Raw genomic sequence first — 14,601 nt, 5'->3', positions numbered from 1 at the left:
TACTACTCCACAAGATGTTACGGCCAGTTGATAACAATCGCTCTAATTGGGTTGTCTGCATAGTCATCTCAAGCGGCTATTGGCATACACCTTTCATGCATGCTTTAATTAATGTGTACACTTTACTAAATCATTTTGGCACTAAAAAAGTGTGAAAAATACCCTTTATGCACATACATGTGCAGGGAGAAGATGGTGGATCTGTGAAAAGGGTCGATTTTGTCTTATCATTCTAACTTGAATATTAAACTTCCAGCTACAATCCAAACCTGTGTACCAACCAACTAAGTTTTAAGTTTAACATATTAAAATTTCACTCAATGGATACATGTATAATATTAAGATTTCACTCAATGGATACATTTATATGCTGTCGGATATCCCTAACATATTACAAATTTGTTTTGGACGCCACACCTTATATTTCACTTCAATCAAGGCAAACATTACCAAAAGAATATATTTCATGGTTAGATTTGAGACAATTTTACTAAATTCTGGTGCAAGTTACAAATTGATTTTGTTCAACAGTTTGCATTTTTTAAGAAATTCATCTCTATCACTAATATATACAAATAAAATATGGTGCACTCTTCATGCAAGTATTTACCTGTAAATCTAAAATAGTAAACTCTTCTTCAAAGATGTAAGCTGCATCAGCACCCCCAGCAAGACCACTCATTGTTGCTAGGTAACCGCAATATCCTCCCATAGTCTCTACCACAAACACACGCCTCTTAGAACCACTGGCAGACTGCTTGATTTTGTCTATAGCCTTAAATATAGAGAAGCAAACATGTTTTGTTTTGTTTTAAAGTCACAATGAAGCGATTGTGTAAAGACAGTCTATCCTTTTTAATTTGTTACAATCAAGTGTATTGTGTAAAGACAATATATCCCTTTTAATTATTTAATCAGACTTGCTCCCAGAATGCAACATTAGGTGGGCCCTAAATGTCCACAAAACTTACTGAAATTTTGATAAAGCTAACGTTTACAGTTTTTTCACTTCCAACATCAATTCTGCTTTCACAAAAGGATCAAAGTTACCTTTTTTAAATGGAGTACTTTTTGTACCTGATAGTTTTTAAACTGTGATATATTTTCCTGGCTTACCTCTGTGATAGCATTGAGGGCAGTATCACATCCCAAGCTGAAATCTGTGCCTGGTACATTGTTGCTGACAGTAGCAGGTACAACCACCATAGGGATACAGAACTCACTGAATTGATCTCTTGCTTCACACATTAATGTCACACTAATATATGCCTGCAGGATGCAAACAGCAACAAACACAAGGATTTGTTAGAACGCAAATGAATTGCACACTTATATAAATGCATCTGATGATATATTTTAGTACTCTTTATTGAAAGCTGAATTAGCTCAGTTATAAGCCCAATTAAATCCTCAATAAAGTTTTTTATCTTAAAACTATGACCTACCCTCTCTGAGGTGTACTAACCAGGCCAGTGTGTCTGGATGGCAATCACTGAAATGTTGCAATTATTATAGGACTTGTGCCATAGGGGGCAGTCACAGGACTGCAGCAAGCAGAGGGTTTGTGCCCTAGTCACTTATACATCCCCTATGTAGACTTTTATAATTTGGTTCACCTCAAGATTGGTAGTGACATCAATGCTTCTTTGTGGTTGCACTGCAAGTGTGCTAACAAAACGCTCATGTACGCGCACAATTTGATCCTGCGGCACAGGAAATATGCACATTCCGTCACTACCAAACTTAAGATGAACCAAATTATAGTGATTATTAGACTGGTGTCATCACCTCTGATCACCAAGGCCTAAGCTGAATGGACCATCTAAAATGATTAAGTATGTGCCACTGTAAAACATGTTTTTCTTGAAATATTTTAAGTTCCTATATTTATAACATGACATAACATTCAGTCTACAATTTAGTATGAAATTTAAAAAAGCCATATGGCAGACAGTGGAAAACCTAAACGTTTCTAGCACTGAGCCATCTGCCATGACCCATTCATTCACATCCATAATGATATAACTCACCTCAAATCCACCAACAATGAGGAGACCATGAATATTATGTTGTTTTAATTTGGCAGCTACTTCCTTCAGCTGTCCCTTGGGAGTCATTCTGTTAGTTCCTAGTGCAGAGCCGCCTAATCCGACCCATTCACTCACATCCATCCAGCCTAAATGATTAAGCTAAGAAAAAAAAAAACAGAAATACCCATAAATTCTTGAATATTCAGTGCATGTGTAGTGTGTAAGCCACTATAATGTATACTTACACATGCACCTTATCAATTGCATGCAAAGAACCAGGTCACACAAAGCTGCATAGCTTGTTCAACAAATGAAATGCTAATATGTCAAGGTGTGATTCAATTGGCCAATCAGAACCCCACTTCCATATTCGCCCAGTTTGAAAGAACTCTGATATCTTCTTTATTGCAGATATTGCCTTTTACTTACTGTGCAGACCGATTCAATAAACTCAAATTATCTACCTGAATAAAACAGCAGTATATCTGCCATGTTGTTTTAACTTGTGCATACCGCACTTGACTTTAGGTGATTCAGACCTGTCTCCTAACAATATTATCTAATTCCAGGCAAATTTGTGGTGTGAATTTTGATCTTCATCTGTGAAAATGTGATGGGTTTTACATTTCCCAATTTGTTTTTAGTTCTACCATCAAATTATTTCTGATATACACTCACATTGTCTTGAAGGAGTCCCTCAAATCCATCATGGATACCATACACTCTGTAACCATTGTATAGAGCTATACGCACAAATGACCTGCCTGCAGCATTCATGCCAGCTGCTGGAGCACCCACATTCATCACCGCAAAGTTGAAATTTTTCTGCAGTGGAAAAAGGACATCAATACTGTTATGAGATTATTGAAATAAAAACAATAAATATTATTTATTGTTTTTGTACCCCGGGGTACTCAGTACAAATGACCATACGGGACGTGCATAAACATGGGTAGCATTTTCAGCCTTCTGGTATATCAATGACCCCTTTTCAAAGCCTATTTTGGTATATGAATGGGTCCTTTTTTCAAAATTTTCTCAATTTTTTTGGAAAACAGCCCAATTTTTCCTTAATCTAGCCAAAATTTTCCCAAAATTTTGGGAAAATTTGTAAAAACTAAGACAATTTTGGGTAAATTCGGCCGAAAATTTTGCCTTTTGGTATATCAATGGGCCCAAATTTCTTTCAAAATTGGTATATTTATGGGTCTACTTCCAAAATCTCAGCGGCACGTCCCTACCAAAACCAAACTTGAGTACCCCCCCCCCAGGGTGTTTGCCAGCAAACAAGGACACACACTTTCCATTTCAACCATGGACCTCTCTGCAACAGGTGATCGTCCTCGGTTCAACAAAGTTTCCAAATGTCCACAGTTGCATGTATAATGCATATTTGAGATACATCCTCCATCGTATATTGGATTTATATACCATCCACAGTTGCTGGGTAAAATTTAATATTTATACACATACCCACCACAAATGGCCAAAAATATCCTCCTGTAGTGTATTGATTGTGTACAGATTCACAAGCAGACATTTTAATAAAACAAAATTTAAGTGGGCAAAATCTGATTGCCCTTTCCTGGCCAGTGTGTCTATGTCAGTGTTATATATGTTTGCAATAATTTATTTCAAATTATATGCATTTGTACAAAAGCAAATTTCATATGAGTCTGCAATGTGCTGCATGGTAGGTGTATACATAGCACTTCTTTTGGTCACAATGATTGGTATTGAGATTTAGGCAAAATATTGAGGCCAATAAATGAGAATCACATGCATATACATACAACAGCATGTTCTGTATAACATCAAACTAGAAATAGAGTCTAGGGAAAACAGTGTTTAATAATAAAATTGGATACTTCACAGCATCATTCAAAAATGGGCTATTATAGTTGAAATCTATACACCCCTATGGAAGACATGACCTTACTCTTCCACACAGGGAGTGTAAATTTCAAATGGGATTACTTGAAATCACTGAATCCATTTGAAACCTACATACCCTTTGTGGGAGATTAAGGTGACATCTTCTATAGGGGGTGTATGGATTTTAACTGGAATAGCCCATGAGTTAATAAGGGAGATACGTCTTCTGTGGATTCACTACAAAAGTATGGGAATGGTGAGAGATTCTATGGTTACAATTAAGAATGCAAGTAGTCACACCATGAAGAAATTCATCAGAAAAAGGCAAGTACAACTCCGGTACTATATAGAGGTATCATATCATGGTGACAAATTGCCCAAACTGACTATCAAAGGTAAAATGTGTAACTATTTGTGTACATCCATATCAAAAGGATGCACTTGTGGGCTGCTACATGTGTCTCTTTTTACAAAAAAGCTAGGGATTAATACCAAACCCATATCAAATGGACGCACTGGTGGGCTGCTACATGTGTCTCTTTTTACAAAAAAAGCTAGGGATTAATACCAAACTCATCTCAACTGAGGTCACTTAAATCACCCTAAAGTCACATGGTTTAGGAATAATATCTGTGAATCTATACCATGTGACTTGAGGATGATTTGAAGTGACCTCCACTTGAGATGAGTCTGGTATTTAGCTTATTACGTAAAAAGAGACACATGTAGCAGCCGCCAATTGCATCGTTTTGATATGTATGTACACATTTGTAAAATACACAGCAAACCAAAGCTATATTGCATAAAACTAGCTTTGTGAGTTTCATAACCTATATATATTTCAAATTAAAAACAACATCTTTGATGACTATAAAAGTGCAGTACTGAAAGAAATATCAGCAAATCAGTAACAACAAGCTCTATGCTGTATCATGCAAACAAATCTCAATTTGTATACAAACTTCCATTGTAAAGGTGATTTTCAACAGGCAACGTTGTAAGTATGAAATGTGCCGTTTCATTTTGAAACATTTATTGCTTATAAGCAGTCAAATTAGCTCAATTGGTAATAAAGGCCCGAGGCTCTTCTGGTGTTTAGCGATGCAAGTTGGAGCCCTGGAGTAGTCCCTGTTTGTTCTTGTGGAATCATTGAGTTAACTTGAAATTTCCTTGGAGTTTCAAGGAACTACCTGCTTGTTGTCTTGGTTAACTGCATTTTAAATCAAAGCGATGACTTTGGTGCTGTGCTTCATGAGTAGTGAACAGAACACTTCATTTTTAATTCATAACATGCCATGGACTTACAAAATGTAACACATTTTTAAGTTTAAAAAATGGTGCAAACTTAAGCTTTAACATTATATGACATGGAGTAAAAGTATTCTTGTACACTGTAATTGCCTATTACAGTAGGTTTGCAGTTCCACAATTGGTTTATGATTTTAAACCAATTTAGATTATTCATCTTGCATTTCATGAAAATGCTTAACAAACTTATAATTGTCATCATTCATAATTTTTGATTTCATTTAACCATACTATAAACACAATTCTATCAATATAACAAAACATTTGAAAGCTTAAATTAAACTTTTTTGCCTTTTAAGATTTGTTAATCATTACTACTTGGTGCAAGCCATGGATTCTCACATACATTAGTTACAAATGATAGCTAGAGCAGGACTGTAAGTTCACTTTGCAACAATGCATTAATTAATTTTTTAATGAAAATGTGTTGCAAATGCAGTGATATATACAGCAATATATGTGGTAAATATTTCAGGTTGTGCTTCATCACATGGTCATTATTTTACAGTCATCTACGGTAGAAATGGCCTGAAAACGGCAAACACTGAATGGCCATCTGAGCAAAACCAAATATATGTGTGGCTCTACCCTCTGGATAAAACTATTTAGGCTATAAACCTAAAGAAGATGTTCAGTACAACAATGCACCATTTTTTGCAAAACACCCCAATCCTTGTAATGGGAGTAGGCCTACGCAAATGAATGTCACTTCTGCCAACCTATATGAACTGTAGGCCTATGCAAAGATATGGTCTTAAACGATTTTCACCCGACTACGCTGGCATGCCTCTATGCATGTTGCTGCATTCGCCTGCCAATATCAGAATTTGTTTCCTTCACAATGCAGTCATACTGATATTGTCAGAAAAGGCTTAATTGCAAGAAGACCATCAAAACTGCAACAAGATTTCCTTTCAATCGTCGATCACTTGTGCCATCTTGGCATAACCACGCTTTGTTTATGCGTGTCAGTGGATTGCTTTCCGGACTTCCAGGTTTTCGGTAAAAAGCTGTTCATTGAAGAATTCATACAATTTTTGCTCTCGCAGAGTAACGGTGTTCAGCATTTCTGTACCCAAAAAAATAGCGGATATGAAGATTGTGCAATGGCGTGTCTTCTGTGGAAACACACAGAAAAACTGGGGTCTCATGCACTCATTACAAGTGTTAAGAAATTCAGAGCTCCTGAAAGCAAGACTATAAAATAGAGTTATAAAATTTGAAATGGAAAATTGTAACTAGCTATATGTCACCGATACTTTTGTACGGGGACCATGAGTTACCACAGCAGCAGAGTACCTCTGGGGTGTTTGATCTGGCTATGCAGTGCATAGTGCATTCTGGGTATGCTGTGAAAATCTTCTTTGGGCTAAACCTGACGCCCGGCAGCTGACAAGCGTGTTTAATTCATATTCATAAATTTTTCCTGTTCTTTGTATCAACAAAACAAAAAATGTAATGCTTTCATTCATATTTTAAGATTTATAATAAGAGCAATGATGTCTATATAACAAGAAAGAAATGGGTAAATACAGACCTTTACTCTACTCAAAATAAAGTTCAAAAGCTGTCTAAAATTTAGCTCCATACCACAAATTTTAATAGCTGCTATTAACAGCACATCACCATGTGGCTGTGCAAATGCCACACCTACTACAACACCAGAACTACTATAAAGCAACTTCATTTCACCAGCACTAGATTTTCGCAATTTCCTTGCTATGATGACCCTCAAATTATGCATGCCATAAAATGATTCAAAATGGAACAAACTTGTTAATCAAAGTTTTGTGTACAATTGTTCTCGTGGCGTATTTGCGAAAATTAGTTGCCGTACCAAAATTAAGTTATTTTACAGTGACTTACCCCTTTAAGTTTCTCATTGTTTGGCTGATTGATTGATGTATGATTGGAAAAAAGGCACAAATTGACAACAAAACACAATTATAGAGAGATGCATAGCTAAACTAATACTCTTATCCAATATGTACAGACATATAGCTAGATTACATGGTTGGAGGTATCAAAACAACATGTCATCGTCAAGGCACTGGGACATCTGGGAACAAATGACATGTAATTGAGCACTGGGTATGACATAAACAATAAGTAATAATGTGAACTTTCAGACATCAGGTAATAGTGGTTCAAAGGGTTCACTTGTTATATTTTTTAGTTAAGACCCTGAAGTTCATATTGCCTCCTTTTATGGTGCTGCTCTTAAAGTTTGGGTAATCCTACTGACCCCATCAAAATTGAGATTTTTGCATTAGTAGAAAGCTTACATTTTTCTCACACCCACAGTAAAATGTTATAATTCGAGATTGAATGACTGGGGTCTCATGAACCAGCCTCATCCCCATGGTGGTTATATCACCTATACTGTTCTGTGGGACATTGTGATCCACAATCTTGTTTCTAATAACCAAACTGCTGGATGAATTTAACTCGCAACTTAGATTCAGAGATTATTTTGGTGATAGGTTTCAATTAAGGTATGAAACAACATATGAATACAAAATTGGACCATCTACCTTGAATTGGTTACTTTATCAGGGTGTCTGACCTATAAGCTTTAATTCCTTGTAATAAATTATATCCAATTGAATCTTCTTGTCATTAGACCAACAGAACCACTACAATCAGCACAGCACTTCTATACATGGTATTAGTCTCAGCTTCTATCTAATGGTATCTAACTAATAGAAAATGAAAAACCCTCAAACAAATGTGACTCACTCAAGATCTACACATGGGACTTCCTTTTCAATTCAATTTTACAGTTACATAAATGAGTTGTGTTTCTATGTTAAACTAATGGTTAAATATAATTCTATCACATATTAAGTGTGAGTGAACCCTCTAAATCACAGCCTACCTGTTAATTTTGGACATTGATATTGCACAAATTCAAACATTCAAAGAAAGTGTGACATAAGTGTAACCAGTTGTAAATATATTCATAAGCTGCAACTGCTGAATTATCTTGTGCTCTGTGCTTTGAGAGTTACAAATAATATCACACTTTCTTATCATTATTATTAGTATATACACAATATAAATGTACACACACAACAAACGATATTAAAAAAACTTGAGGGTATGGGGGAAAAGGATGGTATAAGAAGCTGATGCAATATGTACAGATGCCATGTCAGTAGTAAGGATCTGGGTAGTAGTCAAGCCAAGAGACTTACATGATCTGCATGTGAGCTTTGGGAATCCTGAAAATGTAAAAGTTACAGCAACAGAGCAAAGAAACAAGGAATATACAATAACAAAACAAGGTTCAAAAGGTAATCAGGATAAGAGAGAATAGTACATTGAAAATGTTAATATACCATATACTGAAGTTCTGTCTAACTAAACATATAAAAATATTTCTTGGTATCACAAGTGCTTAGAATGGGTTAGTAATACATTGATACTTATGTGAACTACCAAAAAAAAACCTCCATCAAAAATTAAACGACTATGAATTTGCAACACATGTGACATAACGTTTGATGTCTAATACTGCACAAAAATTGAAGAATCTAAAAATCACTAGTTTCCTTTGGCCTAGCCTTCAATAGTGCAACCAAAATCAACCTTTAAACAGAGTATAATGATAATATAAAACTATTTTTCAGTGTTATTTGTTTTTGGATTGCTGAAATGAATTGTAGATAGAGTCAAACATAAAGCGACACAATACAAATCTTTCTCTTTACAGTTTGACACAGGGCACCTGCTATTGTTTGGTTCACCTCAAGTTAGGTAGTCACATCAATGCTTTTTCTCGATTGTGTTGCAACCATGACAAAAATCTGAATTTTATTCCTTCTTGTCTTTGATCAAGCTATATAGAATAAATCCACGAAAAGTGCTACTGTTGTAGGTCAATAAACATGAACATTCACTGTGACTGGCTGGGCAAAGGGAACTTCCACAGAGGAGAAAGAAACAGAGCGTGTGCAACCAGTCAAAGTCTCAGCATCACCCGCTACTGAGAGCCGATCGTTTCATGAAATGCGACAGGGGAGACTGCTACGCAATTACTGCATATTTTCACAGTCTATCGCGTAATCGCGAAAGCACGCAATGCTGATGTGATTGTTAGACACGGCACGATCGAACAATCGGCCCTCATGAATATGCGAGAACTTACATCATATAATACACAGGGACTTTGACTGGTTGTACGCGCTCTGTTTCTTTCTCCTCTGTGGGAACTTCATGATCTTGTGGCAACAAACTTGTAGGTAAAAAATGGCAGCTGATTCTGCTTATCTTTTCAACTTACATCTATTTTTGTGTTTCTAATAACATAGATCTCCTAGAAACAATCAAATCTTCAAATAAAGTTTATGTATGCATACTGACCACAGAACAAGGTTCCTGTTGGCATATCAAAATCCATATCAGACAGAGGAAAATTTGGAGGGAGAATCAGGGACTACCTTTTAAGGAGAGCAAGAGCAATCACTCTCTACTGCTCTCCTTAAATCTGATGTAGGAGAGTGATTTTAGCTCTCCTTAATTTGCCATTCTCTCCTTACATTCTATTGTAAATGCTCTAAACAGTTCTCCTTGAAGGTTCCAGAAGAGCTAATTAATGCTCTCCTGCAAATTCCAAAAGACAGTCCCTGGGAGAATGTGATTATGGACCACAAAGTGCCCCTATATTTAATCTGTGCACACATCCAATCAATATAAACATTGATTTATTACCGAGGAGACTCTCCTCATGACTCGCATTAGAAAGAGACTTTATCTGCTACCAATACTTACAGCACAGATCTTGCCATCTAAAGTACATGTGTCTGCTGGAGGCTTTGTCCTCGTCAGAGTCATGTATGTCTTCAAATTGTTATTAAAGCTCCTGAAATTGATGAAAAATTAAGACATTGTATGATGTCAGGTTAACCTACAGACACTAATTGACAGGAAAATAATATCAACCACTCAAGTGAAGAAGATTTGATTACTGTGTCAACAACCATGAACTGTAGTAGCTTAGAGACAAACCATCAATGACAGATGGTAAGACATTTTGAAGCTCATCAGGTTATGGAAAGAATATGCTGTATCTATCATTATAATGAAGAGGAGCAGCTGGTTACTTATAAAGCACTCCATATGGTCTAGGAGACTCATATATAATGGAATAGAAAACAAGCTAGAAGAGGGTGACCAGGCAAGGCTGTGAAGATACAACTTCACATTGTTACGAGCACAACAAGACCAGGAGAAAACATGGAAAACAAGGTTTTACACAAAGCAGTGGGTGAAAATTAAAATATATTCAGATTTTGTTCATTGTACTTACTTTCCTCTCAGTTCTGCTGCTAGTTCAAAGTTCTTGGCTGCAAGTGCTTTACCTACTGCTTGAGTCTGTAACATGAAAATATGAGGAGCAACTTTACAATAGTGGTCACTAACCATGATCCTAACCCTATAATATCTGCATCCTAACCCTTACCCTAATCCTAACACTAAAACTTAACATGAAGTTATTCGAGTGGCAGCGTTATTCTAAAGTCTTGGCAAAATATTCATTCACAAATACACATCACCAAATGTACAAGTACTCAAACTCTCTGGAGCTTACAACTCCTTACAATATCAGAGCCAGATAGTTATGGTCCGGCGGTCAGACTAATACCGAGCATCATTCACCAGTCCATTAACTGAGTGAACAAGGAATAGTACTACATTCAGAAAGCTCTCATGACCTTATGTTATGCTATGTTCTTCACCATCCAATGTACTTGTTTGATTGACATAAGTAGGCCTGTACAGGCAGGTCTCATAACATGACAAAGTGACACCCATCTCAACATATGCAGCTATGTTAACATGTAATATAACCCTGGTGGTATTTGACACAGGTACTAAGTGGGATTTCTTCTCTGCGAAGATGAAGTGACTTTTTGTCTACCTTGTTCACTGGATTTTTATCTTAAAAGAAAAGGAAATGGGATACAAAGAATGTGTAGATCAGTGGCAACCACTTCTCACTTTGAGAGAATATGTCATGATTTTGTCTTAATCAAAGTAAAATTTTTCTTTTTTTGCCACAATTGAGCCATCTTTGAGGAAAAACAAATGCATTTGACTGACCAAAACATTTCTACAGAGAGTGAACATTAATTGGGACAAATCCTTAATCTTTGAAAATGTGACTTTGTACCTTTTTAACACATTCCATGAGTGGTACTCTGACAGCTTTGTTTCCATCAAGTGATACCACACTAGCCGTTGTGTTCTCATCAGCTTCTGTCAAAGCTAACACAGCTTCAGCACCCATACGACAAGCCTGCAAAAAAACAACATCACAATGAACAGAAGTAACAATAAGCTTATTCAACATTGCAGTATTATGCTCTAATGTTTTAAATAATGTTTACAGAAGTAGTTACTGTAAATTATTAATATTCTTATACAGACTGACTTTGTATAGACATTTAATTACCATTCGCATTTAAGGTCATGTATTTTTGGCAGGTTTTTGAGGAATCTTGTCAAAACCAGATACATTTACTGACCTGACAGTTTCAGCCATCTTGGACAAAGGCCATCATCGGAGTGATGGTAGTTGATCCTTCCTTCCTTGATCAATCAACCAGAAGGATCAAGCACCATCACTCTGATGATAGCCTTCGTCCAAGATGGCCAAATCTGTCAGGTCAGTAAACATATTTGGTTTTGACAATCTGAACATTTGAATTATTCATTGTATCACACAAACCTTTTTCTTTAAGAAAAGTTTTTGATAATTTTTTAAGGGATTTTTTAAAATCAAATAGCTACATCTACCATAATTGAAAACAATATATGCAGTTATGCAAGTTTAGTAATCATAGATTTATAGAATTAATATTTCAAATTGTTGGTCGTATTTTGTTGAGGTGAAAGTGCACCATTTGAATTCAAGTACAGTATTGTTTTTGTGCTGCTACCATAAACTTCAAAAAACTTCTCAACTTTCCAGAACTGATGACCCTGAGCATCAGCTTAGACAACCTATTCATATTGAGTGAATATTTAAGGATTTGACATCTGCTCTCATTGCATTTATTGTTTACTTACCAGAATCCTGTCAAAAGCGGAGGGATTGCCACCACGCTGCACATGTCCCAAGACAGTGACACGAGTATCAAAGCCAAGTCTCTTTACAATCAGCTGAAAACACAAACAGAATAATTGCTTTATTTGTCAAATTATGAACTGTTGATCACTCATAAGCCCCAAGCACAATATTTTGCTAAACTTACTAAACCTGGTTAGAGTCAATAATTAAACACTTCATTACTTTTGTTTGCTTGACCCCATCAAATGAAATTATGCTGTTTTCCAAATCAATCTCTTGAATCTCCAAGAATACCATTTACTGAAAGTCTGTAACTTGCTAATATTGTTTTATTCCATGTCTTGTTGGTTTATCCATTATAAATATGAAGTTGGCTGATCCTTAACTTGGGCTGCCAGTCTTCCGATGAAGGTCAAAATTGTGAGGTACTTCTATTTTGAAATTGCCATCAAAAGTTTAAAACCGTAAATTATGATGTCTACCAATTAACAAATTAACTTTCATGCTAGTAAATGTCTACATGTACATACGTTCTTGACATGATCTGTTGTGATTTCCTTGCAATGTCTATCTATAGCACCTTCTGCAATGATGATGATGTTCAATCTACGACCAAACTCTCTTGTCTGCAAACAGAAAAAGAAATATAGTGAACATTATTTAAAAAGTTCAGCTACAAAATGCGATATACACCACTTTCAAACTTTTTGTGTTACGGCCACCAACATCTGTCCTATGCGCGCTAGTTTTAAATTGACATTCTACTTTAAAAAAATCCAATGTACAGTTTTGAAACTATGATAAAAAGAGCACATATTTCTTATGTTCTCTATATTTGACAAGTTATATTTGCCTAGAACTCAAATTGAGAATGATGGATATTGGTTTTTGCATGGGAACTCTTCATTTAATTCCTGTCAAAATATTGAATGTGGTAACATTCACAAGTGTCACACACTTTAGCTTCCCTGTTATCTTCTAGTGGCACTTCTGGTATCCAGTCAATTGCATTAGCTAGACCAGTACCCCATTAGGGGTTAATGATTGCAAATCAGTTTTCTTGAGGGTATTGTGAACTATCAAAACATTGTGCTTTACACCTCGGAATATCCCTTGGGGTGCAATTTCACAATACCCGAAATAACTGATGCTAAGTCATTAACCTCATTCATAACCATCACTTTTTACTTCTTTAATTACATCAGCAACACATTTTCATCTTTTAACTTTCATTTTCTCTGTATAAAACTGAATAGCCAATAAAGAAATATCATAACAAATCACACTAGCGCGCTATCATGCAATGCCCAAATATGACGGCCAGCGCCCTCGTAAACTATTCAAACGCATAACAAGTCTCAAAACGCGGTCATTGTAAAGCGTACTTATGTACTACGCCACAAGCCACATTATACTTTTTCAATATCTTGCATTTGTGTCTGCATATAAAATCTATTATCTGCATAATTCATGAGGTTATGAATGTCATGTAACCACTATAGTATAACACATCAGTTTTTGTCTGCATTCCTTATTATACATACCCTTGATAGTTTTTTCAACAGTTTATCTTCCCAGTCATCTTCTGGTGGCATTTCTGGTAGGAACACCCAGTCAGCAGCACTAGCCAGACCAGCAACCAATGCCAAGTAACCACAGTGACGACCCATTACCTCCATCACAAAACACCTCTGATGGCTGCAAAAATGAAATAATTTGACTTTGACGTGCACATTGGAAAACTTGACACATTCTTCATTCCCATTCAGCAATTTACTCTACAAAAATTTTTGTCTAACTGCACCGCTAAATGATCAACAATTATGTATAGGCTGGTTGATCACAATATGTCATGTCATGTCTATTGCATAAAACATGTAAATAAATTGCTCTCAAAGTGTAAAATGTTATCGTCTATGTCTCTGTCTACTGCTAGCTCTGTGCCATGTTGAAATCAATAGCCTTGCCATACAATAAGAAACAAACTGAATACAATTGTACTTTTATTCTTTCTCCCTTTTGATATCCCATCATTTTAGCTTTATCAGATGCCTTTCACTTTGCCATTTGTCCGCTTCCACAGCACATGCTTGTTCCAAAAATGGCAAAAAACACAAAAATCTGACTTTTTATGAGTTTTAGGGTGTTCTGGTTCAGATTTTTTCACTTGTTATATCTTTTTAAGTCTTATGCTTAAATGATAAATGCAAATATAGGTCACCACAGTCATCCGGGTAAGTTGTTAACATCCGGGTTATATGCCGTTGACAACAAACAAAATGTAAATGCCGATGTTGTGTTGTTGTTTGGGTT

The 14,601-nt window shown here is 35.9% G+C and overlaps 1 protein-coding gene across 8 annotated transcripts in view; it reads right to left on the bottom strand.

Moving 5' to 3' along the window:
• Positions 1 to 14,601, bottom strand: part of LOC140158734 (ATP-dependent 6-phosphofructokinase-like) — a 58,287-nt gene that overhangs the window by 18,912 nt on the left and 24,774 nt on the right. For 4 of the 8 annotated variants that reach the window (XM_072181937.1, XM_072181931.1, XM_072181932.1 and 1 more), the window contains exons 8-19: positions 13,833 to 13,986; positions 12,819 to 12,914; positions 12,288 to 12,380; positions 11,389 to 11,514; positions 10,525 to 10,589; positions 9,987 to 10,077; positions 8,411 to 8,437; positions 7,080 to 7,103; positions 2,709 to 2,855; positions 2,031 to 2,189; positions 1,117 to 1,269; positions 611 to 775 (exon numbers count right to left, since the gene is read on the bottom strand). In XM_072181937.1, coding sequence (XP_072038038.1) covers positions 611 to 775; positions 1,117 to 1,269; positions 2,031 to 2,189; positions 2,709 to 2,855; positions 7,080 to 7,103; positions 8,411 to 8,437; positions 9,987 to 10,077; positions 10,525 to 10,589; positions 11,389 to 11,514; positions 12,288 to 12,380; positions 12,819 to 12,914; positions 13,833 to 13,986 — 1,300 coding nt within the window. The remainder of the gene's footprint in view (positions 1 to 610; positions 776 to 1,116; positions 1,270 to 2,030; positions 2,190 to 2,708; positions 2,856 to 7,079; positions 7,104 to 8,410; positions 8,438 to 9,986; positions 10,078 to 10,524; positions 10,590 to 11,388; positions 11,515 to 12,287; positions 12,381 to 12,818; positions 12,915 to 13,832; positions 13,987 to 14,601) is intronic. The other 4 variants (XM_072181936.1, XM_072181935.1, XM_072181933.1 and 1 more) reach the window with 3 other exon arrangements.

This window comes from Amphiura filiformis, chromosome 8, assembly GCF_039555335.1.
Source record: "Amphiura filiformis chromosome 8, Afil_fr2py, whole genome shotgun sequence".
NCBI classification, from domain to species: domain Eukaryota; kingdom Metazoa; phylum Echinodermata; class Ophiuroidea; order Amphilepidida; family Amphiuridae; genus Amphiura; species Amphiura filiformis.
This window is presented reverse-complemented; position numbering and strand designations above follow the sequence as displayed.